This window comes from Salarias fasciatus, chromosome 4, assembly GCF_902148845.1.
Source record: "Salarias fasciatus chromosome 4, fSalaFa1.1, whole genome shotgun sequence".
NCBI lineage: Eukaryota > Metazoa > Chordata > Actinopteri > Blenniiformes > Blenniidae > Salarias > Salarias fasciatus.
The window spans coordinates 5,839,151-5,863,475 of NC_043748.1; the positions used below are offsets into that span (position 1 = coordinate 5,839,151).

Here is a 24,325-nt window from a genome sequence, read left to right on the forward strand (position 1 = left end):
AAAACTGAAATTTACAAACTATATATGGCACAGTAGCATTGTTAATAGGCAATAGACAAACGTCACAAAATACAAAACGTACAGAATAAAAGAAGAACTTGAAGAAAAAAAGGGAAAATAATTAGTTATACAGCATTCTTTTTCTCCATACATTTGAAAAAATAAAAATAGTGACATAATATCTCAAGGAAAGCGTGAAATTTTGGTTTTAGTCACACAGATCTTGTCCTGTTTTGTTACATTCTCTACAGGAATTCTCTCCAGTTGCCGCTAAATCGCAGACGGTCCGTGACGCGTCATTTACGTGCCCAAACGAAGACCTACGCGTGACGTCAGCGACAACGAGAGGTGTTCAGGATCCTCGGAGAGAAAGATCCCGCGCGTCCTGACAACCTGATAAACCCAGGTAAACGTCGTTGATTCCAACATTGCTCTACTGGCCGCTTTGCCTTGGCGAAAAGAATGAATAGACGACAGGGGAGTCGTTTGACGGTGGTGTAAAGGCTACAGAGGTAGCACTGATGCCCGGCGCCCACTGATACCGTTCTGTTGCACAGCGGCCTTTGCTGGCGAGCTAGCTTGCTAGCTAAGGCTAGATAGCACTTGTCTCTCAAAAGACACAATAACGGCACCGACATTGTGTGTCTGTCTGTCATTCCCCGCCTGCCTCACTCATTTCTGGTCACAATTACGCCAAAATTGCTCCGGCTAATGGCTGTACGACCGCCGTGTTGAGCATCCAATGCTAGTTTGCTCGTCGTCTGTCTTCTGTTGTGGGAGACTGTGACGCCGACACGGTGATGATGGCGCACACTCAGTCTGAGACTATTTGCTGAGAATGCAATCAACTGAGCAGATAACAAAAAACACAAGTGTGTTGTCCATTCCCCAGAGCTTACCCAAACCTTCTCGGAAACAAGAGACGATCCCCTTGTTCTGGTTTCTTCTCTGCTCTGCACAGAACTGACGTCCATTACGAAACCCGGGCAACAATCTATGCCCTGTGGCCTAACGTTAAGGTCTTGGCTCCTCGTCGATGGTGGCTCGTTACTTTTCAGTGTATTGTGTTATTCAGCCACTTTGGCAAAGGTCCTGTTTCAGACTGAAGTGTTTGGGCTGCAGTGCTATTATCAGCATTATGATGGGGTGTTATTGACACAAAGCACTGGCACTAACCCTGCTGCTTGACAAATTACTCACACAGAGACCGTTACTTAGCATAGTGTCCAGCTGTATCCCTGATACAGAAACCTTCAGCTTTATACACGTGAAAAGTGTTTTTCTATGTACATTTACCTTTGCTATTGTAGTTGAAAACCCCATGTGTAATGACATCCAAGTGTGTTTAATAGGACCCACTACCTCAGTTGCAGTTATCTACCAGATTTCTTTCCCTTACAGGTGCAATGAGGTTGAAGCAGTGTTAAAGATTTGTGTGTACTGATTTATGTGTGCCTCATCTTTATTGTATTTCTTCAGAATCTTGCTTTTCTGTGCCCCTGAGCTGGATGTATTGGGATTGTTTAAAAATCATACACTAGGCTATCTCATTCAGAAAGTGAAACAGTTCCTACTGTTTACGCCTTGTAAGTGTACAAATAAATGAAAGAATTGGGTCAAAGGACGTGCAGTGATGAGTCGATCACTAAAGCAATCAGGCATATTTAAAAAACATTTTACATGTAGTACCTGCATGAACTGATCAACTGCTCCTTAATGTCTTTATCAAAGTGTTTTAAAGTTACTGGGCCAGTAGTATCTTGAACTTTTAATCTTAACTGTTCATACTATCTTGTATCACTCTTTATGTTATATGTTTATTGGTCTCATCTCAAAGTGACAATTTTCCTGGATGATAGGCCTTTCTGTGCATTGTTTGCATGTTCTTTTTGTGTCTTTGAGTCATCTTTCGGTAGTCAGTTGTCCTCCCACAGACTGAAGTCATACATTTAAGGTTAAATGGTCACTCTGGAATGCATATGGATGTTAATGTGAATGTGTGTGGTTGTCTGCCTCCTTTTGCGTGCTCTGTGATGGACTTGTGACTTACCCATGCTGTACCTGCCTGTGCCGATCAGTTTGGATCAACTCAAGACCCTCCGACCCTGAACTGAATAAATCTGTATAGAAGATAGATTGACTTTCTTTTATTTATTTATTTATTTTTATTCCTTTTTGGTGCTGTTCTCCCTGGCTTAGTTGCCATGGTAACACCATCCTTGGCCTCGTTGTTGTGAATGACCCCTGAATGAAGAGAGGAGTGTGGTCTGAGAACAAATAAGTGAGCAAGAACATCTATGGTACTGTTTGTGAGTACATGTGTTTCTTTTAGCACAATGAGTTATTTGCAATAGTTTTGTTTGATCTATATAAGATTAAGCATTGTTTGCTCCTAAAGCATTTACTGATCAAGATGCAAGCCATTATCACCTGTTAATATTCTTAATCATTTTTCTTAATGCCAGGTGTTTGCTTTCGAGACTGTGTATTGTTTCACATGCTCTGTATTTTTTTTAATAGCACATTCTGTTAATGTAGGTTTTTTTTTCTTTCTTTCTTTCTTTAAAGCAAAGCTACTCAACCCTGGTCCTCCTGGGCCACAGTCCTGCATGTTTACGGCTGCTTTCAGTTGCAGCACACCTGATTGCAATGGGGGCTTGTTACTGTGCTTTTTTTGCAAGCATGATGGCAACATCAGCATCAGATTGAGGTGTGCTGAAGCAGCGAGACAGTGAAAACATGCAGGATTTTGACCTACGAGGACCAGGTTTGAGTTGCTCTGTTCTAAAGTATACATTACCTCTAGGGTCCTTTAGGGAAGCCTTTAACAATACACTTGTCAACATGCTCCAGCTCCGTGTTAACGAGTGTATCAGTCATATTTTAATCATGTGTAGCATCGCTGGTGTGTGAACCCCAAAACTACTTTAGACATTCTACAAAAGTTTTGCGATGTATTGGTGGTCTGATCCTTGTGTTTCACTTGCTTGAAGTTAACTGGAATCAACTTTATGCAAATGAACTGAGGGCAGCTTTGGGACGACATAACACAACGCACCCAGCATGCACTGCTACACCTGACATCGACAGTAAATGGGTTGCGGGAAATTGACAGGTCCTGTGGACACGAAATGACGAATCAATTGAGAAATGGCATCAACAAATCTTCATTTCATTGACTACCTCAGCCATTTACAGCAGTTCTATCATATCTTGCTGCTTGGCTTCATAATAATGTCTCTTAGCCATAAAGCAAAACTGTCTTCTGAAGCAACAGGTAGAAATGGTTATTTTGTCTCAGCCCATAATTACATCACACCTTTACATATTTAGGCAATCGGTTAATGTGTATAAATATCGTTTTACTATCATCTGTTGGAAAGCCATGATATTAGTGTGGTTTAGGGACCCCATTCCTGTATTATGTACATCTTACTATATCAACAAATATCATAAGCTTTTGCCGTTGAAGACAAATTACTTTGGTGATTGCTTGTACATTGGAGATGATGACTTTATTGAAAGCCTTGTCATATCTTACTGTGAAGCTGGATTGGGATATCTCTCTGTTTTCTGGTTGACTTACCCACACATGCGCCCTCCCCCTTGATAAGCAGTACTATGAAGCAGGTTATCAACTCAGCAATTCAATTGAGGGTTTCCCAATAATAATCAGTGCACATAAAAGAGACAGAGTTTGACCATTCACAAACATGAAGAAATCCCAACGAGCAATTTGCTTTACTATGGAGAAGCAGACTGTCACTCTGCACAAATATGACGAATTCTGCAACATCCAAGCCAAAATCAACTCTTGTCACAGCAAAAACCAGAAAGGAATACTGGCAGAAAAAAACAAATCTCTAAATGCGTAAATTCGTGAGATTATACGATAATAATTCATCAGACAATATAAGCAGACTGAGATCACTCAATTTAACTTTTTGACGTCATAGACGTTTCATTCCTTTCATTTATATTTTGAGGCTGTGTGGGAGAGGTCATTTTCAAAGACATCTGCTCATGAGGTGGAGCTTTTATATTCACTGATCTTTTATTCAGAACATAACCTCATCCTGAGCAGGTTAACAGTTCAGCGTATGTTACTGTGGTTATTTGCCCCAGTTAGCTTGCTTCATAGTATGGAAAACTCTGGTTTGATCCCTGAAGTTATCTCAATATGAAAAAATCCAGCTTTGTACGACAGGCTCCAGGTGTTGTGAACACAATCTTGATACAACTTCATCTTTGAAACTGAATATCTACATGTCTAAGGCCCTGTGTACATGTTTTCAATGATAGAAAATTAATGAATGTTAGTTACACTATGGGTTGTTCATCAAAACAACAATGTCAGTTTTCTGAAATACTACACAGGCAGTATGAATGTAGTGAACTGTTTCCTATACATGTATAAATAGATTAATGACAATAAAATATCCCAGAATAATGCTTGTGCTTCTTACTATTTTGAGTATTATAGCAAGTGTACATTTACTTACACCATCATCTGGGTCAACACAGACCCATTTCTTGCACATACCAGATTCTGAGGGAGCGTATATGTCAATGGAGGACAACTAAAATTCATTTCAGTGTCCTCGTCTGGTTTTCTGCTTGCGTGTGTAGTTGTTGTACAAGAATGTGGCACCAGCTAGTGGCCTGGCGTGAAAGATTTGTGGCTATGATCAAAGCTTGTCAAGGTTTCAGTGTTGATTCCTATTGTGAATAATAATTTAAAAAAAAAACTAATGGCAGAATTTTAACTGTTTAACTGTTGAAAAATTGTGGTCACTGTAAGTTTCCCATAGGTGTCTGCAGTGATGAGTGCTTTTGCCTGAGAGTAAAAATATCTCCAATTTGAGTCGAATTGTGGCGTTTGTGTGCTCTCCTTGTGCATGTTTTCTCTCTGGCTACCTCAGTTTCCTCCCACAGACCAAAAACATGTGTTCAAGATTAACTGTTGAGTCTCAGGCTCTGTTTACACAACGCTTTTCATATGAAAACATTTGACATTTGGCGTTCAGAGTCAGTGAAATTGACACTTTTTGAAAACTGCTTTTTTGTAGCTTTCCAGTTTTCATCTCCATGTAAACAAGGCAAATGCAACTCTAAAGAAATGCTGATTGCTGCCCATGTGCTCTACAGTCGTAGTCAGTGGTTTTTCTACATGCGTGCAATTTAAGTAATAATAATATCATCATGCTTGTGCTGTTCGTTGTGTAAAATTGAATAATTGTAATTGTAAAATGTACAACAAAGTGTAAATTCACTACACCATCATTTGGGTCACATGCAGAGACACCCTTCCTACATGTGCTAAATACTGAGTGGTACTATATGACAAGGAGGCTATCAGCCACAATGCGAAAAGAGAATCCCCTTTTTTTTTAAACAGATGTTTATTGTGCTTCCTACACTAAACACCGTAGATTTGACAGAAAACCAGCACCAAAATATAGCAAAAATAATTTTCCACATTACCAACATATTTACATATACATTACAAGTGCCATTGGCTTTTTTTGCCTTCTGCTTTGAAATATTAATAATAATACATACCACTGTCATTTTATCCACTGTGTTGCTGATGCTGCTTTGGCGTTGTTACATTGACCGTTGTGACATGTCACAAATGGTGAGTTTACAGCTGCTATTGTAGAAAAATTAACACTGTTTGTCTGTCAAAATAGATTATATCAGCACTGATGCCAAACTGCCAATCTAATCAGGACATCTGTACTTTGTGTGTAGTTGTTTGTCTCAATATTTTTGTCCTGTGAAGAACTGCCAACCTCAAAACTCAGTCACTCAGGATGAGATCCAGTACTCTGCGACAGAATTGATTGAAATGGATGGATGGAAATTTCAGAACAGACTATTGTAATCCTTTTAAAGTGTTTAGTAAACCGAGATTTAGAAAACATGCTGTTACTTGAAAGTTCCTCTTTCACCGTTTTTCTTTTTCATCACGTAACTCAATGCACACTAGTTCATGCTGCTCTTTGTCAAGTTGGCAAATTGCCTGTTCCCGGATTTCTCCACACTTGGTCCCTATGGATTTCAGTTGTTTCAGTACTCTTATGATTAATGGAAGGCTTTTCATATTTTCTTGCAGAATCTCAATGTGCACTGCTGCCTCTTTTTCTGAACCAACCCCCAGTTAAAATGCACTCCTCGACTTTGCCCCCCCCCCCCCCCCCACCCCCGTCTTGTTGCTATCATCCCTCCCTCCCATTTTCCTTGGATCTTAATTCAAAAACCCCGCCATTTTTTGCAGTGACAGGGCCATCAGCTTGGCCTCCTCTGAATCACTGTAGGTTGGATCTTTGTCACTCCAGCAGCTGCTTTATTGTCTCAGGGAATGGTGCATATGGCCCGTGGATGGGGAAGCAGGTCTGTGAGGACACTATCAGTGCCTTGGTTCTCCACGAAAGGATTGCCGCTTGTTTCACTTGAGAAAACATGCCATGCATTGCAATCACTACCTACCAAACTATCATGCATTACACTGGGTGGCCTTTCCTGGCTTGATCTTTTTGAGATTTAGACAGCATTTACATTAGTGTGTGTACATAAGCTGTAATACTGAGAGGCACCTTGTTAATAAGCAGTGGATTTGATTTAGATCTGGTTTAAGGAGTAAAACAAAGTTTTGCTGCATCAATTCTGACTAAATGCAGTATGTGCTCATTCTCTCCTTTAGGGCTAAGTGAAGAAGAGGTTAAAAGTCTGATGTAACTTCACCGTGTTGAAGAGGGGCAGCATTGTAAGACAGGTCGGATGATTGTAACAGACTATATCATATTTGTGTCCTGAGATCGTATCTTGAGTTGAGATTTTTGCCTGACAGCTATGGTTATAAATGACTGACTCTGCTTACGTCACACAGAACAATCTCTTTTCTTTCTGTGAGCGTTTTACAAGCTTGCTGATTGTTAGCAGTTCAGACCAAAACTGCTACTGTTTATTCATTGACTAACAATATCAGTTTTCTTGATATTACCGGTTAATAAAACCCTCTTGAGATGAATTTGTCTAAGCAGTTCAATGTTGCTATTTAATATTGAGTGTAATTCAAGTCATCTGATGGCATGGTTTATGCTTCCATTACAAAGTAATCATAGTACTACCATGAAAGTCATTTGTGGAGACTGCTCTCCTACATGGAGGTGCAGCGGATGGTTTAAGGGTACTTTCACACCAGCCCCTTATAATCTGGACCTGAGATCACTTCAGAGACTTTCTGGGAAAGTCCTCATCAATTTTGTTTGTGTGAAAACTCCCCTGAATTTGGATCCAAATCTTCCAGGGGAACAACAGTCCCCCTGAAACCGTGAATCTCGGCTTGGACTTTCCTCTAGCTGTAGTGAGAGGACGTGTTTTGGAGCACAGTGCATTTGGGTCGCAAAACAAACAAAGCCAACGGCTCAAGTCAGAAGAAGCAGACACACAGAAAGAGTTGGAAAATTATCATGGTGGGCTGACGTGGAGTGTGAGGAAGTGCAGGCGTCCATTGATTGACAGTGAGAAGATCATATCGCAGTTGTTTGCGGCTAGCTGCTAGCCGGCTATTGGGAGGGGACTTCAGTTTTGTCCGGACCAATCAAATGAGCCAGTTTACTTTTTCGTCAGGCTTTACTGCCTCTGGTCAGTGTTCGTTTTGAGTGACAGCGCCCCCAAACGAACAGCTGTTGTAATTGTACGATGTTGTCCAGGTGTTTGGTCTATTCTAAAAAAAAAGTGCAATCTGAAAGAAAGTCAAACCAAAAGGTGTGAAAAAGGGCTCAAACTTTGTAAAATTTTCAATATATAGACTGATCATATGATTCGTGTTACAGTTGAATATATTACATAGCCCACAAGCATATTATCTTTGGCCATTTTGACACAGTGCTCATTCAATCACACTGATCAAGTTGAAAGTGTTGTGATGGGTGATCTGGTGTTTCTGTGGTGATCCCACCGGAGGATGAACATGAGTGCTGGATGAGGAGAGGATGGAGTGCAGATAAGGGAGCCCTTAAATTGGTGGGGGAAGGCACACTCAAGATTACTCCGAGGGAAGAGAGTGAGTGGGGGTGGGGCATGATAAAATGGACAGAGAGAAAGAAGGAAAGGGGGTGGGGTGTTAAAGGTGTAACAGAGTAGTGAGGGAGAGAGAGAGAGAGAGAGGAATGAGCAAGGACCTCAAGCTATTGATGGGGAAAAAGGGGAGGGGTAGTATGAGCAAGCCTGAGAGAGAGAGGGAGGGAGGGACGGGTGTGTGGGCTGAGACTTGGTGAATGAGGAAGCTGCAGAGCCATTTTTACTGTTGAGTAACTGCATGCTGGTCTGCCTCTGCGTGAGAGAGGGTGAGGGAGCGAGCAAGAGGAATAGAGTGATCCTCCAGGACCTCCTCGGATCCCTCTCCCCTCTCCTTCCGTGGCTCTTACTTGCTGCTTATGTCCATTTAAGTTTGGGAGGCAGGAAAGAGGACACACAATGGAGAGAAGAGCCTGTGGCAACTGGGCCGTTGTACTGCTGAGAGGGGGATGGGGTAGAGAGAGGACTGGTTCACACAGCTAACACAGCCTGCCGGCTGTCGGTTTCCTACAGCCTCTCCTCCCTGCCTGGACCCACGGTTTCCAGGCAGGGGCCTTTTTCCTGGAACAACCGTCTTCATCCTCCACTTTGAATACACCACGGATTACTCACTGTGTCCTCTTGGAATTTAGGATACATCCTTAAGGATACAGAAGTCTTGATTTGTGTTTTGGATCAGAGGAAAAGGAATAACGGACTCCATTGTGTTTGTTTTTGTGCACTTTCGTGGTTTTTGCTTTCTGTGTGGTGGAGTTCATAAATGGATTACAAGATGCATGCCAAGTCAAACGATTTGCTGGATTTTCAGAAACTGGATGCCCTTCTGGAAAAAATTGCACATTCAGTCTCTGTGAAAAGGTAATTTTTCGCTGATGAGAGCAAAACTTGTCATGGTTTTGACTGTCAACTGAAAACTTTACTGTCATCCAGAAACTAAAATAAACACATGATTTAAGAACTATGTTTCAAAAAAGCGTACAGTCTAGAGTTTAGATTTCTTGGGACGGCCATGTAATTTGGCACAGCTTTCCAATCAAGTTGAGATGTATCGCTTCTGCATTGTGTTGAGAATTGTATTGTAATCTAGATTTCAGCCAGAAGCCACGAGCCTACCTCCTGGTGAGAGATGGAGTTTTTTTTGGGGGGGAAGGGGAACTATTGAGTAAGTGTGTGTGTGTGTGGCTGTAGTGGAAATGTCTCCTGATTCCTGGCAGGGTTTGGCTTTCTTATCCCCTCCAGCTGGAGGTGTATCATGAAAGACCTGACGTGATTCTGGCCTTTTCCTGTTATGGGCCTGACTCATGGTGAGTCTATTTGAGTCAGATTATGTATCCAAGAACGGACTCATAAACTAACTGCCTGTAATCAGCTCTGGAAACTTCTTCAAGATCACAATGTTTCAGGGCAATATTGGAAACAGCCTGTGTTATTCAATAATAGATGTTTTGTAATAAAAAAAAAAAAACCCGTAATATAAATGTAAACACAAACCAAATTGTACTTTTCTGGCAGTTTTTTACTAAGGTAAGTAGTCATTTCAGGTCAGGGGTAGATACAAATAAATTGGTAATACTAGGTTTTGGAACCATGGAGAATAAAAATACAGTTCACCAGCCAAAAAGTGTTGAAGTGTTACCATAGCAACACTGGCAAGACTCATTTTTCTTCAGGCTATGTACAAAGTAAAAGAAACAAACAGAGAACAACTACATCTGCTGGGACTGCGTATTTTGGATAAAAGAAGTGCCCTGACATAAGTGAATACACAAATCCCAAGCCTGCCTTTTCCTCAACATAGCACCAGTTTGTGATGATTGTAGATACTGATGTACTGACCAGATACAGCATCAAGCTTAATTTGTTAATTTGGTCAAATTTCTGCCATGTGTATGTACTTATATTTTTCTTTTTTATATCTCCACTAAATTAGTTATCTACATTTGACTTCTAGGAGGGTAATTCATCTCTATTCACCTCCTCTGCGTAAATCAGCAGGTATTTTTCAGAAATTTGAGATATAGTCCCATTTTGTTCAACTTATCAAAGCTCAGTGGTCCTTAAATATTGTTGCATTTGTTCAGCGCTGTCTTTTAAACAACCTAATTGAAAACAAACATTCGAGATATTGCAACCCAAAGTACACAGTAGCAGTTGATGGGAGCTGCTCCCTGAAGGCAAACTGGTAGCTTCATGAAAGAGTGAATGGGCCAGTGGGTAATCAGGGAGTGGTGTTCGAGGCCTTGTCACTGTATCCCCATTAATTATTTACTTCCCTGCTTTCAGGCAAAACATAGCGCATCGTTCTGACACTTAGTGAGCATCTAAAGTGAAATCTGTAAGGCCTGAATTTTTGCTTGATATCGTCCCCCACCCCCATCCATGAATGATTAATAGTTTTACTTTCAAGAGGAAATCGGGCATCTTGCTGTTGTGTTTTTGCTCCCCCTTTCATGTTGGACAGTTATTGTGAGGTTCGACATGGGGCCAGCTTTCCTGGTGTGAGACATACACCCCCCCACCCCCAACCCCAGTAACCAGAACCACTTCCTCCCCGACAAAACATTCCACAGCAGTCTGCAGTGATGTATGTCCAGGTCAAAGGTCAACTGTTATTCCAGAGCTGGGAGCTGTGCAGGCCATTCAGCAGCAGGAAGTGAACCTCTTGATTGACCTGTGGTGGTCCTCTGCAAACTTGATTAATCTCACATGCCAGCACTTTTGGCACATTGGGGCAGTCCATCATTAGCAGTGTGCTGTGTTAATTTATTGTGACAAATATTACAGAAAAATCTTATCAAAGCACTGACAGACACTCACTATTCACTGTTTACAATCAGAATACAAAAAACAAGTGGATCAAACCTAACCTCAATTGTTTTCAGTTCAAAATAGGTATTCACCTTGACAGAAAGTAACAAGTTATTTCCAAATATGCCATTTACTGGCATCATTTAAAAGAATGAGTGACAAAACCAACCAACTGCTGTGACAGCTGCTGTAAATAGAGCACTGTTTGCGACATGCTGTAAACAGCTATGTATCAACAGTACCACAGCAGCATCAGCAACACAGTGTGTAAATACAAAATGACAACAGTCCAGCAGCTACAATCACTTTGATACAGCTATAAAGAGCATTTGGTCCAAGTGCAGCATGGCTATGAAAGCAATACTCAAGTCTTTGTTGCACAAACTCATGCTTTAATCACTTAACTCTGTACAAAAAAAAAATGTCCAGCTTGAAACCACGACGATGCATCGTGCTTTTATAGCAGGATCGGACAATATTTCATTATAAAAATATTTTATGGGGATTCGGAAACAAAACATTCTCGGGGTGTGCTTTAAAAAAAATTCTGTAAGATGGTCTGACAGAAAGCAGGTTACATTTCTTTTAATTGAATGTACTTGTGACATTTGAAGCATATAAAAATCATGAATTTATGGTAATATGCAGCCAAGCAGTCAAAGAGGAATTTAGCAATGGGTAGCTCGTTTGTTTTGTCTTGTATACATTGTGGGCACAAGTCATTGCATATTTAATATAGCTAAGGAAACAGATGTAAACTGAGCCAGGTAGCCTTGTATCATCATCACAAGTTTATCATTGTTAAAATAAACTTTGAATTCAGTAAAAACTGTTGCCGTAGGACTGAGATGTGTAACCTGATAGTTAATGCCAGTCTCATATCTCATGGATTGTCTCGCACATTGATTATATATGTTTAAGACAAACAGATAATTTGGATGTTAAAAAAAATGTGTGCAGAACAAACATGTACAAACGTAACGAGTAGGACTCGGGCTTTTATGAGCTGTCGTTCTGTGCTTGCGTGTGAGAGGGTACTGTGAAGGGCACCAGGTACAGGCACTACTACTACTGGCACTGCTACAGGATGGAGTCCTTGTCAAGTTCTGCAGAAGCCTTGAATTTGTAGGGTATGTTGTTATTTATTGCATTGTTTTTATACTTTGTTTCATTGCTATAGTGTTGTAATTTCAATAGTAACAGTGAGGGTATAAGCTGTCTGACTTTTACAGTAGATTTATGGAGGTTTGACTGTCTCTGCCCCCCAGCAACCTTTATCATACCTGCAGGATCTTGCTGTACATGTAACACCTAATACCAGTTGTTTCTTGTCAGTCTTCAGTCAGCTCTGATTCACTTTCCATCTTCCCTCCTCTTCATGCCATTTCTGCACTGATACAGAGGGAGAAAAAAAACATTTATTTCAGGGTATGTAACTATAGATGATGGTAAATGGCTTCTCTACGCATTGACAAACAAGTGTACATATGAAGAGGTGAAAACTGTCTGAAGCATTTTGTCAATCAGTCTTTTTTTAATTCACAATGCTGGTGACGCACAAACATGAGTTAATAAACAGCAGTTTTTATAGTTCTGGGGAAGGCAGGTTATCACAGATCGCCTTCCAAATAATTTACTAAACTGTTGTTATTGGAGTTAAGCTAGCTCAAATCTTTCTATGTTGCCATGCACTTAGAATTGTTTCATATCAAATTAATTTTCCTTACTGTTTTGCTCGCCAAGGACATTACTTGACTTTGTGTTGCACTCTGTTTTTTCAAGCTCAAAACAGTGCAAATGACAGCCATTTGTTTCCCAGCAGATTATTCAGTTGTGGCTTCAATAAACAGGCAAATGTGATATGATGGCCTCAAGAATATATTTCACATTACTGACAGCGAAGGATAATTTTCCATAGATATGACTCTGAAAGCTGTTGAAACACACAAATGGAAATGTCAGTAGCTGAAGTTTTCTAGTGGAGACTCTGAAACAAAGGGTGTAAAACACCTGCTGTGGACAACTGTGCATTTTAGTACAATAGCTGTTGTAAAACTGTCAGAGGTGTTAATTGTGCTCTGTGTTCTCTTGACAGCTTTTGTTGACACAGTGCTTTTCTTCCCTATCATCAGTGTGAAAATCAACATTAATATACATGGAAAATCAACAATAGTGAGCTCCTTGAGTGGTGTAGAAATGCTATTCGTACTGATGATCACATGCCACTGGGCCATGTCAGGAGTTGTTTTAGGTTAGAGCTTTGACTTTTTGTCACAGTGACTGGGTGAAGTGATAGCTGTCGTCATAAAAATGCTCAACAAGTATCTTTTAGAAATAAAACCCTTTGTTTATATGTATATATGTGTATCTTGCAAACACTTTATGCTCGCTTTTGGCAGTTTCATCAGTGCCTCTGAAATTACAAATGACTAATCAGTATTTTTTAGGGGGTCAGCAGTTTTTAGACCCACCTTAATTTCTTGTCATGTAATACATTATCACAGCAACCCAGAAGTTTTCAAGCATTTTGAAACGTTATCACTATGAGGCAGATATTAGTCCGTATATTAGTCCAAACAAACGTTGTCATGTCCTGGCACAACATGAAAACATGAGGCGGAACTGATTCATGGTCTGTGAAGGAAGACAAGTGCAAGTCCTCCCTGGACAGTTGCTTTTCCGCCGTAATGCATCACTGGCCTTGCCTGACGAGCGGCAAATAACCAGCATTGAAGCTCCCTGTGTGACGCTCAGGGGCGATGTGGCCTACACACTCTTTTGTCTGTTTGGAGACCTGCATTAATCACCCGAGATGTTGTGTGGCATCATCAGAAAGCACTAAGACAGATGAACACATTTGTAGAATATGTGCAAGGATTAATACCATGTCATACCTTTTCTCTCTCTTTCTTTTTTCAGGGGTTGCTGTTTTCCACTGACTTGCTGCCTTTTTTTTTTTCTTTCTTCTTTTCACTCTCTCTTCAGTACTTGCCTCAAACAGTGCAAGGCTGGAAGAATTGTGTTACTTCAGTGGATTACATTAGTTGGTTTTTCTGTCCACTCAGTGGGTAATTTGAAAGCTGTTGCAACTGAAGAGAAACCACAGTCAGCATTTTTTTTTTTTTTTTTCATTTTCTACTTTACAAATTATTCTCATCTGTATGTCACCTTTAATTTCACTTTGTATTTGTCAGAGCTTGTACCATGGACCTAATCTTTTTTTCAATCTGCCACATATATCTTGCAAGGTTGAGAATCAGTGAAGTAGCCCTGGTAAAATTTAAGAATTTTAGGTTGTTTAGTTTCATTAAAGCTTCATAAAATGTTGAAGGGATGTTTCCATCCACGTTTTTACAATGTTGTAGTATTTAAATGGAAATCTGCCTTCATCTTGACATACATGTATTAGGGTTTTGGCAGGATTCCCGCCTTTGTCCTCACGAGTGCTATCTTAACTACACTAGTGTTGTTTCTTTTTCGTATGCGGTCACTCTATTAGCCAGTTTAGTCAGATCTTCCGCTGCCTTTTAGCGCCTTGGGAAGTCCGAGGGAGTGATCATGTGGTGAGCAAACTGCTTCCCTCTTCTCAGAAAGTGACTCATCAAGAATGGGATTAGTCATACGTCTATACAGTGTTGTGTGTTTACCTTTGAAGGGCCTTTTGTGGGTTTTCATTTCACTTTGTGAGACTGAGAGACTGGCTTCTTTTCTGATGAATGTTCAAATATGTAAACCAGGGATCATTTGTGGGGGGTTTTTGTTGTTGTTTTTTTTCTCAAATATTGTTGTTTGCAGTTTATTTTTGGTGTAGCATTTCTGGATATTTGGTCTTGCTTTTATCTTAACATTTCTATGATATTTGAAAACGTTTCTCCAAACCTGAAAGAAGACATTATGTAATACTCTCTGAACACACAACTGCTGTTCACTCCTTGCGTTAAAATGTGTAATAGGTGATCTGATCACAAGAAGTCAAAAGTGTAATTGCACTGAAAGTGCATTGTTGTTCATTGCGTGTCATTGGGATCAAATAGCTTAGACCACTTTGGAATACTACGTTTTTTTAAAGACTGTGTAGGCAAACTGTTTCTTGGGCTGGAGAAAAAGACCACCCACTCAACTGACCTTCTCTGGAAGCAAAAGTCTGCTCTCACTCTCAAACTATTGCTGTCAAATTAAGCCACAAAAAATACTTAGCAAAAGGCATAATGGAATTCATTGGACCACTCACTAAACATGCCATCTGTTTTCCATTTGGTCGGCCAATATTTTCTTTTGTTTCTGCTGTTTTTTAAAGCACATTTTCCAAAAGGTAACAAACTACTTCTTTATTCATGTATCAAAGGGAAAATTGAGATTTGATCATGAGGTTACTTGTGAGACTCATGAGGAAGCGCTCGAGTATCGTCTATAAACTGAAATACGATGAGCCGTTCTCTTGTGATCAGATCATCTAACGTGCCTTGTATGACACAGTGCCTCAGCTTTCCTTTTCCACTCATCTCTCTATGTTCAAGCCTGTTCATTCCCAATTCAAAATCCTTAAATGTTCTGATACAGTGTAAAAAAAACAGGAACTCATACACACAGAGTGAGATCAGACTGACACTCTGCTAAATGATTGCTTAGATGCAGCTGAGGCTCAGGTGATTGACCAGCTGGTTTTTCAAAGGCAGGGTTTGATCTTATCTCCCCTGTCCTCATGTCTTGAAGTGTTCTTGAGGAAGTCACTGAAAGCCAGGGGGATATATCTGTGTAAATGGATCAGTTGTCTTGATTCTGGACTAAATATGTTGCTATGTTAAAGATTAAAAATGTAAATGATAATTTACCACCTGATTGTAAAAACTTATTTGAATAAAAGTAAAATACACTGATTTCAGCACTCAATAACATCCCACAACCTGTGAAACCAGTCTAAATAAAACATTCAACAGTAGAAGTGAAGACAAATCATGATGTCTATAGGAAACAGGATGAAAGCTTAGATAGTTAACACAAAAAAATCAGATTTAGCCAGTCAACTGTGTTTCAGTGTAGTTGTTCTCTTCATCCTCTAACTTAATGAAAATTACAACAAAAAGGCCACGTTTCTCCTCAAGTATTGGGAGCTGAATAAGTTTGTTTTGTTTTGTTTTTCCTGAGGAAATACGCTAGCTTACCTGTGTTAAAGCATAGCAGTCTCTTTAATTTGTTTTCAACAGGAAACAATTGAATAATAAAACATACAAGTTTTTTTTTTATGAGATCACTGAGATATTTGGTATGTGCATACTGACCCACAAAAAAAAAAAAAAAAATCACATATTAAGGGACTAAGTGTATTCTGATCTGTTTGTGCTTCAATATGATGGAGCTCGGCCTTATGTTTTTCAAAACTATTGTATTTGCTTCGCACAGATTTTAAGGACATTTTAAACACAAACACTTGCATTTATCGTTTACTGTGGGTAATATGTGGGTTATAAACCATACCTGCTGAATACACACTCGCACACACGCAAAATCCACACAGAGAGGTCCCCAAGACCAACCCAGACTCACTGAGGACAGTTTTGCTTTGTGGCAGGAGTACGAGCCCCTGCATCACACTCTGAGTTTATCATGTAACATATTTTGAAGTTGGTCTTTTCTTGCGTCTTAAGACTTCTCTGAATATATTTGTATTGTAATTACTTTTCTGGCTCTTGTGCATGTTTTCCCCTCAGCCATCAATAAACTGCTGCTTTCACTTTTTCTATTGACTCACATGAGTTTAACTTGTCTTTCCGTGTCGCAAACTGTAACTGCAGCAGGGGGTGTATGGCTTCACGTCCTGTAGTGAGACATTAAATGCATACTGCAACATGTTTGCGCGAGCTTAATTTATTGACTCATAATAAGTTGGAAGTCTCATTTAAAATATGCAATTGTAAATTATTCTCATGCTGTGAAGCCGATGCTGACAAGAGCGTGTTTTTACCTTTCCCCAGAGAGTCCAGCGAAGAGTGCAATGGGATCAGTGGTGCTCTGTCAGTGGAGTCTGTGTCGGGGCCAAGACTGAACTGGTGTCCTGCCAACACCACTACCCCTGCCCCTGCTCCAGCTCCGGCTCCGGGGCCCGAGCACATGGCCTACCCGGTCAGGATGGGGGACGGCCTGGACACCGCGCAGATGTCGGGCAGCAGCAGCCAGGGGCAGGCCCAGCAAGGTGGCAATCCCCAACCCCCAGAATACACCAGTTCCAACCGGCCGAAGCGCCAGACCAACCAGCTGCAGTACCTGCTCAAGGTGGTGGTGAAAACCCTGTGGAAGCACCAGTTCGCCTGGCCTTTTCATGCCCCAGTGGATGCAATCAAACTAAACCTGCCTGTAAGTACTCACTCTGTTTCGGTGATTTTCCAGGTTTTCAGCATTCTCACTGGACTCTTACATCTCCTTTTGTATTTTAATTCACTGGTTCCTCTTTGCAATCATTTCAGGACTACTACTCAATAATCAAAACTCCAATGGACATGGGAACAATTAAGAAAAGACTTGAGAACAGTTACTACTGGAATGCCCAAGAATGTATCCAAGACTTCAATACAATGTTTACCAACTGCTACATATACAACAAGGTAATGCAACTGTTTACTGGAGTCATTGGAACTACTTGATGCCAAAGTATCTGTCTTTACTAAGAGTGTTTGTCTCCCCCTGCAGCCTGGAGATGACATAGTCTTAATGGCTGAGGCTCTTGAGAAGGTTTTTCTCCAAAAGGTTACAGAAATGCCTCAGGAAGAAACCGAAATCGTTGTCATGACGGGAAAGGGACGTGGCCGCGGCCGGAGAGAAGGAGGTAGGACCTGATCTGTCCGTAGATCATCGGTGAGCTGCCTCCTGTGAGACGGTGAATTCATACATTGTTTCCCTGTCAAGGTCTAAACTTGAAACCAGGAGCTATTATTGATCCCTCATCGACGACTCCTCAAACGCGTGGTCTGTCAAACATCTCGGCAGCACCGCAGACTCGAGGACCACCGCAGGGCCCACCTTCACTACCTCCCCAGCCTTTGATGCAGGCCCTGCCAACTCATGTGCCCCCAACGTTACCGAGCCACGCGCCGCAGCTCGGCGCTCCTTACTCCATGGGCCAATCGGACTGCGCCGCCCAGGTTCCCATCATGACCTCTGTGCCTCCTCCTCCTCAGACCTCTCTCCCGCAAGCGTCCATCCCAAGCACTGCTCCCATGCTGCAGACCTCCATAACCATGACCAAAGTGAGTTCAGGCAGTTGTCAAACAGTTGCAGTTAAATCCTTGTATCTTCAATCATTAATTTTCTCATCCCTTTTTCTCAATTTCTCTGCTTCCATCATATTTTTGACTGTACAGCAAAGAAAGAGCCAAAAACGGAAAGCAGACACTACCACGCCCACAGCAAACGACCAACTCAGTGAGTCGTCGCCAGCAGAGTCGAAGTCCGGGAAGACGCTACCCAGGCGAGAGAGCACCCGGCCAGCGAAAATGATAAAGAAAGAAGCTCCCGACTCCCAGCATCACATAGGTCTGGGTCTGGGACTGAGCGGTACAAGCGGCGGTCTGAGCCCCAAACAGCAGGATCAGCTGGGCTACTGCGCTGGTCTGGTTAGGGACATGCTGTCCAAGAAGCACGCTGGCTACGCCTGGCCATTCTACAAGCCAGTCGACGTAGACGCACTGGGACTGCACGATTATCACGATATCATCAAACATCCCATGGATCTAAGCACTATCAAGGTGTGTGATTAAAAAAAAAAAAACAAAAAAAAAAACAACAGGTATTGATGATAGTAAATTATAGAATGCCAAGCAATTAATATTCTTAATTTGTTTGACAGTTAAAATTGGAAAACAGGCAATATCGGGAACCCCAAGAGTTTGCTGCTGACGTTCGATTAATGTTTTCCAACTGCTACAAATATAATCCACCAGACCATGAGGTGGTGGCGATGGCACGCAAGCTACAGGTACACACGTCTTGTCACTTGGGAATTTAAGAAACACCAGATCTTTTTTTTTTTTTCATGTTTTATGTAGGTCTTACAAATCAAATTTTAAATTTTCACTGTGTTTCATTTTATAGGATGTCTTCGAGATGCGTTTTGCCAAGATGCCCGATGAGCCTGACAACAAACCTCTGGTGTCCGCCCCAACGCCGACGCTTCACCATCCCGCCCCTGTCAAGCCTCAGCCCCCCCTGGCCCACATCGCCTCGTCCTCCGACAGCTCCAGCGACTCCTCCTCCGAGTCGGAGTCCTCCACAGACGACTCCGAAGAGGAGAGAGCCCAGAGGCTGGCAGAGCTCCAGGAGCAGGTCAGTGATCGGCGAGGATTCGAGCCGCTGTCAGACCTGTTAAAACCTTTCCACTGAGAACTGTTCTGATCTCTTCATGTAGCTGAAGGCTGTCCACGAGCAGCTGGCTGCCTTGTCCCAACCACAAGCCAGCAAACCAAAGAGAAAAGAGAAGGAAAAGAAAGAGAAGAAAAAGGATAAACATAAAAAGAAAGGCGGTGTGCCCAGCCTTGTAGATGAGATCCAGGATGCTACACCTGTTCCACAGCTGTCCAAGAAGACCAAGAACAATACCAACAATAACAAAGACCTTGTCGTTCAAAAGAAAAAACCCAGGTTTGTTTAAAACTTTCTCCAGACTTTTGCCAAAAAAAAAAAAAAAAAAAGTCAGTAGCACTCAGCATGTTACCTTTACCTGTCTTTTGCTTTTCTAGTAAAAAAGAAGGGATGAAGAGCAATCATCCTCCCAGCCTGCCATCGGTTCCCAGTCTGGAAGATGAGCTGGGAGCTACTGGGTCGTCGGCGATTGGGGAAAAGTGCAAACCTATGACCTACGAGGAGAAGCGGCAGCTGAGTCTGGACATCAACAAGCTTCCTGGCGACAAGCTCGGTCGAGTTGTGCATATCATCCAGTCCAGAGAGCCCTCTCTAAAAAACTCAAACCCCGACGAGATTGAGATCGACTTCGAGACGCTAAAGCCTTCAACTCTGCGAGAGCTGGAGCGATACGTGTCTTCCTGCCTCCACAAGAAGAAGAAGGTTCCAGGTGAGCCACTGTTTTGACGTTTATGTTGTGCCATGCAAAGGCATGTAAACTTCCTATCGATACACACTAGAATATTGTGCCATGGATAAATATATTATCTTGCTTTTGCAGTTGCAAAGACTGTGGAGTCCATGGCTACCTCCAAGAAGACTGGATCCTCTTCAGAGAGCAGTGGTTCCAGCTCAGACAGTGAAGCTGAAGGTACAGGCCAATTGAGACTAATTTCCCTGTTTACATTCCAATAAGATGGGAATTACATTGTTTTTCTTCTTCTTTAGGAATAATAAAACCGCAGAAAAAGAAGAGCCAGCCTGCAAAAGAGATGAAGAAGAGCCATCCTCACGTTCAGCCCGGCCCGGCTCAGACTGGGCTTCAGGCCCAGGCTGTGGGCGCTCAGTCCAACAGTCAGCTGAAGCAGCTGCAGCAGTCTCAGCCAGCTCCTGCGGGCTTCATGGCTCCCCCCGTTGCTCCTCTGGAGTCCTCCCAGTTACTGGAGACCAGCTTTGAGTCTCTGCCACCCTTTGGCCAGCCCCTCATGCATCTGCCTCACCACGCTGGCAACTCTTCCTCGCCTGCACCTCCTCACCTCAACGCTCATCCTGCTGGGCCGGTGTCCCCGGAGACACACCCCTTCCTTAACCAGCATCCCGTCCTCCCTTCTCCTGGTGAGTTAGTCTGCAGGTGCACATCTAACGGGTCCAATTCTAAAATTAGCAACATCTATATTGCTCCTCTTTCACATTAATGGATTGTTTCAGTTCCTGAAATAAAATTCCCAACATTCGCCATAATAAACCACAGGCTGATAGATTATTTTACCCATGGTCCCAGTTGAATGTTGTCTTTCTGCTTGTTTCTCCTCAGCCTTGCATAGCTCCATGCCTCAGCAGCCTTCTCGGCCCAGTCACAAGGCAGCGCCTCTTCATCCCAAGCTCCCTCAGCAACAACCAGCACCACCTCAGCAGCCGCAGCCGCAGCCGGTTCTCCAACAGCAGCAGCAGCAGCAGCTTCAGCCCCCGTCGGCAGCACCGCCGCAGCACCAGCTCCCCCCTCAGATCCTCCACCCTCCTCAGCCGCTGCACAGGCGGCCCATGTCCCCTCCAACGCTCACACCCCAAGGCCTGCTGTCCTCTCAGCCTCCCCAGCTGCTGCTGGAAGACGACGAAGAGCCAGGTTCCACAACGCCTATGAACCAAGTACAGCTCTACCTCCAGCAGTTCCAGCAGGCCCGCCAGCCGCAGCAGTCCATGCAGTCCCTCCAGGCTCAGGCTCGCCAGCAGCAGCAGCAGCAGCAGCAGCAGCAGGCGGGGCCGACTTCCATCCTGCAGTCAGTTCAAGGACAGTCTCAGCTTTCTCAGATCACGCTGCCGCCTCATCCGCTCCCCGTTCAGTCTCAGGCCCCGTCGCATCAGGCCGTGCCCCAGCAGATCGCCCTTCACCAAGCCCGCCACATGCAGCACACGCAACAGCAGCAGCAGCCGCAGCAGCTCAGCTACCAGCAGGCTCCTGGACTTTCTGCTCAGTCGCAAGTGTCACAACACAAGGTGTCCATGTCCACCAACAAAGCACAGCAGATAATCCAGCAGCAGCAGGAGCAGCCGTCCCCTCGCACCACCAAGGCTGACCATTACAATACCGGTAGGTCTCTGCTCTGCAAAGTAATAATCTGTTCCATCTGTGTAAATAGTCTGGTTTGCTGAGTTTTATTCTCCTGTTTTCTCTCGCCAGGCCACATGAGAGACAACCCCTCACCTCTCATGATGCATTCCCCTCAGCTTCCCCAGTATCCTCCCGTATCGCACCAGTCTCCGCCTCACAACATGCAGCCCAAGAAGGTGAACAGCTCAGCACTGGAAGCTGATAGAGGAGCGTTCGCCGGCAGCCCCAGGTGTCTAATTTTGACTCCGTTTTGTTGCCACACAGCAGCGGGCTCCTGGCAGCCATGTTGGAATAAAGGAGGAGAAGCTTCCTCCCTCGCCCGTAATGAGAGGAGAGCCGTTCAATCCTGCAATGAGGCCAGACCATCACAAACATTCTGATAACAAGCCTTGTCAGCCAGACCACGTCCAACAGAGTGAGAACTCCTCCATTTCTCATTTTCCTCAAAGTTGGGACAGAATAGTGATCACCATTGTGTGTCTGATGAGCAGATGTGAAGTCGATTGAGAGCTCTCGACCTGTGATCCGCTCCTCTGAGCCCAGCGGCCCGCCGCCATCGCTTCAAGACAAGGAGAAGTTCAAGCAGGAGTCCAAAGCTCCCGCCGCAACCAAGAAGGTGCAGGTGTGTGTGCGAGCATCCCGTCAGCCAGATCTGTTCTGCTCTGCAGCATGTTTCATCTGATTGCTCCCGGCGTGTGTTTTCAGGACGTGAAACTGAAGAACATGGGCTCGTGGGCCAGCCTCGCACAAAAGTCCACGTCGGCGCCTCTCTCAGCTGGGAAGTCCTCCAGTGACAGTTTCGAGCAGTTTCGCCGCGCCGCCCGGGAGAAGGAGGAGAGGGAGAAGGCGCTGAAGGCCCAGGCCGAGCAGGCGGAGAAGGACAGGCTACGCAGAGAGCAGGACAAACTGCGGTATGACATGAGTTCATCACTTTGGAGGGAAGCCGTGATCGAGATGTGAAAGAAATCTGTCAGGAGGCAATCTGGTCTGCCCTCTAGTGGCCGTGTTGTATAACCACAAAAAAGGAGGAGTGAGGACCAGCGTGTTCATAGTGGCCCCTGTTCTTGGGTTTAAATACTTCTGTACAAAACTATATGCTGTCAGCTTTGTTTTTATTCTTTCTGGCCTTCACTTTTATGCAGTTCAGCCGTTTATAGCTGTGAAGGAGGGCACCAGAAGTAGTACTCTGGTGCAGCTGTGACCCACTTTCAGCAAAAAAATGACCCCTTCAGCTCACCTGCTATGAATCATTCCAGAGGCCGGGATGAGGAGGACATCATGGAGCCTCCCAGGAGAGTGCACGAGGAGCCTCGCAGGCGCCTGGAGCAGCAGCAGCAGCACATCCAAGCTCCCCAACAACCGCAGCAGCAGCAGGCGCAGCAGCAGCAGGAGCCCCAGCCGGCCGTCATCCAGCCGCCCCCTCAACCCCCCACACCCCCCCAGCCCGCCACACAAAACCCACTGGACCAACAGAGGGAGCTGGCCCGGCGCCGGGAGCAGGAGAGGCGGCGGCGAGAAGCGGTGAGATGACCTGTGCACCTGTTTCTATTTGTTAAGTTCAGACCAAACGGATGCAGGAAATTTTAATTGTCGACCTCTGAACAGGAGTTATTTATTCCTTTCAGTGAGCTTTTAATATGAGCACGTGACCCGTCCAGCTTGTCCTGAGCCCTTCTCTTCTCTCCTCAGATGGCAGCAACTATAGACATGAATTTCCAAAGTGACTTAATGGCGATCTTCGAGGAGAACCTGTTTTGAGGAGAGGAGCATCTGAAACGTAACTGCAAAAAAAAAAAAAAAAAAAGAAAAGAGAACAGATTTTAAAAAAACAAGGTTGGTATAAACTTCCTCCAGAGTGACAGGACGCCCATATCGGGACGCACGGAGACTCGAGTATGAATGCCAGGCGAGCGTCCGCAGCTGGCTCCGCCCCCCCCGGGGCCGAACACACACACTCAACGCTTTGTTGTTTTTGGACGTCGTTTCCTGGAGGTGTGGCACAGCGGAGGAGACACAGTTGCCTTTTTGTCACACTTGACTCTCACGGTGTGTGTGTGTGTGGGCACACACACACACACACACACACACAAACCTGCACGAGTGAAGACCTCCCAGTGTGTGTGAAAAATGCTCTGATAAAGTACTGACAGACTGTGCAGGGGCGTTTTGAAACTGCCAGATGTCCAAGATGGTGAAGAAGACTGATCTTTATATGTTCTGTTTTATTTGTTGTAAGTGAACACATGTCGGTGGGGCGGGAGGGGCGAGTCAGGGTGGGGGACGGGGGTTTGGGGAGGGGAGGGAGGGGCACGTCCATACTGTAAATCATGTATATTTCTCAGCAGAGAAGGTACAGTTTGCCTTACACCTCTTTCCTAAACAAACCATCACGCTCTGTGGCCTGCACACAAGAAAAAAAAAAAACAAACAAACGAAACAAATGAAAAGCAAACAGGACTGGGAGCAGTGCAGAGCCTTTTTTCATCATCTAGTATCTACTGTAAAGAAGTATTTTCTTATATTACAATAACTGTTTATTTTGGATCTTTCGTTTTTCCTGTCCTCTTTAAATCTATAAACCTTCACACCGACACACTCCGCCAGCTACATCTATGCCAAACAACAACCTGATATCTTTTTTTTTTGTTTGTTTTTGTTTGTTTTGTTTTGTTTTTTGTTTTTTTTTTTATGTTGGACCGTCATGGTAGGTAG

General features: G+C 43.5%; 1 protein-coding gene across 3 annotated transcripts; it reads left to right on the forward strand.

Annotated features, from left to right (window-relative positions):
- Positions 1-329: 329 nt before the first annotated feature.
- brd4 (bromodomain containing 4) lies at positions 330-23,455 on the forward strand. 3 transcript variants are annotated; one of them, XM_030090480.1, is made up of 19 exons: positions 330-406; positions 16,866-17,244; positions 17,355-17,492; positions 17,578-17,713; positions 17,794-18,134; positions 18,249-18,632; positions 18,734-18,862; positions 18,979-19,209; positions 19,292-19,524; positions 19,623-19,954; positions 20,066-20,161; positions 20,233-20,619; positions 20,819-21,592; positions 21,683-21,789; positions 21,878-22,028; positions 22,105-22,235; positions 22,319-22,524; positions 22,870-23,134; positions 23,303-23,455. In XM_030090480.1, exons 2-19 carry the CDS (start codon positions 17,002-17,004, stop codon positions 23,369-23,371), a joined length of 4,353 nt encoding a protein of 1,450 aa, XP_029946340.1. In that variant the 5' UTR covers positions 330-406; positions 16,866-17,001; the 3' UTR covers positions 23,372-23,455. The 3 variants fall into 3 exon arrangements, with proteins under 3 accessions (XP_029946340.1, XP_029946338.1, XP_029946339.1); XM_030090478.1 differs by lacking the exon at positions 330-406 and adding an exon at positions 8,312-8,943; XM_030090479.1 differs by lacking the exon at positions 330-406 and adding an exon at positions 8,312-8,943 and having other exon boundaries at positions 20,066-20,155.
- The last annotated feature ends 870 nt before the right edge of the window (positions 23,456-24,325 follow it).

Coding starts and splice junctions, on each gene's coding strand:
- brd4 (XM_030090478.1), top strand. CDS start 8,846: ATGGATTACAAGATGCATGCCAAGTCAAACGATTTGCTGGATTTTCAG. Junction 20,162..20,232: donor CAGTGAAGCTGAAGGTACAG/GCCAATTGAGAC, acceptor CTTCTTCTTTAG/GAATAATAAAACCGCAGAAA. Junction 21,790..21,877: donor ACAACATGCAGCCCAAGAAG/GTGAACAGCTCA, acceptor GTTGCCACACAG/CAGCGGGCTCCTGGCAGCCA.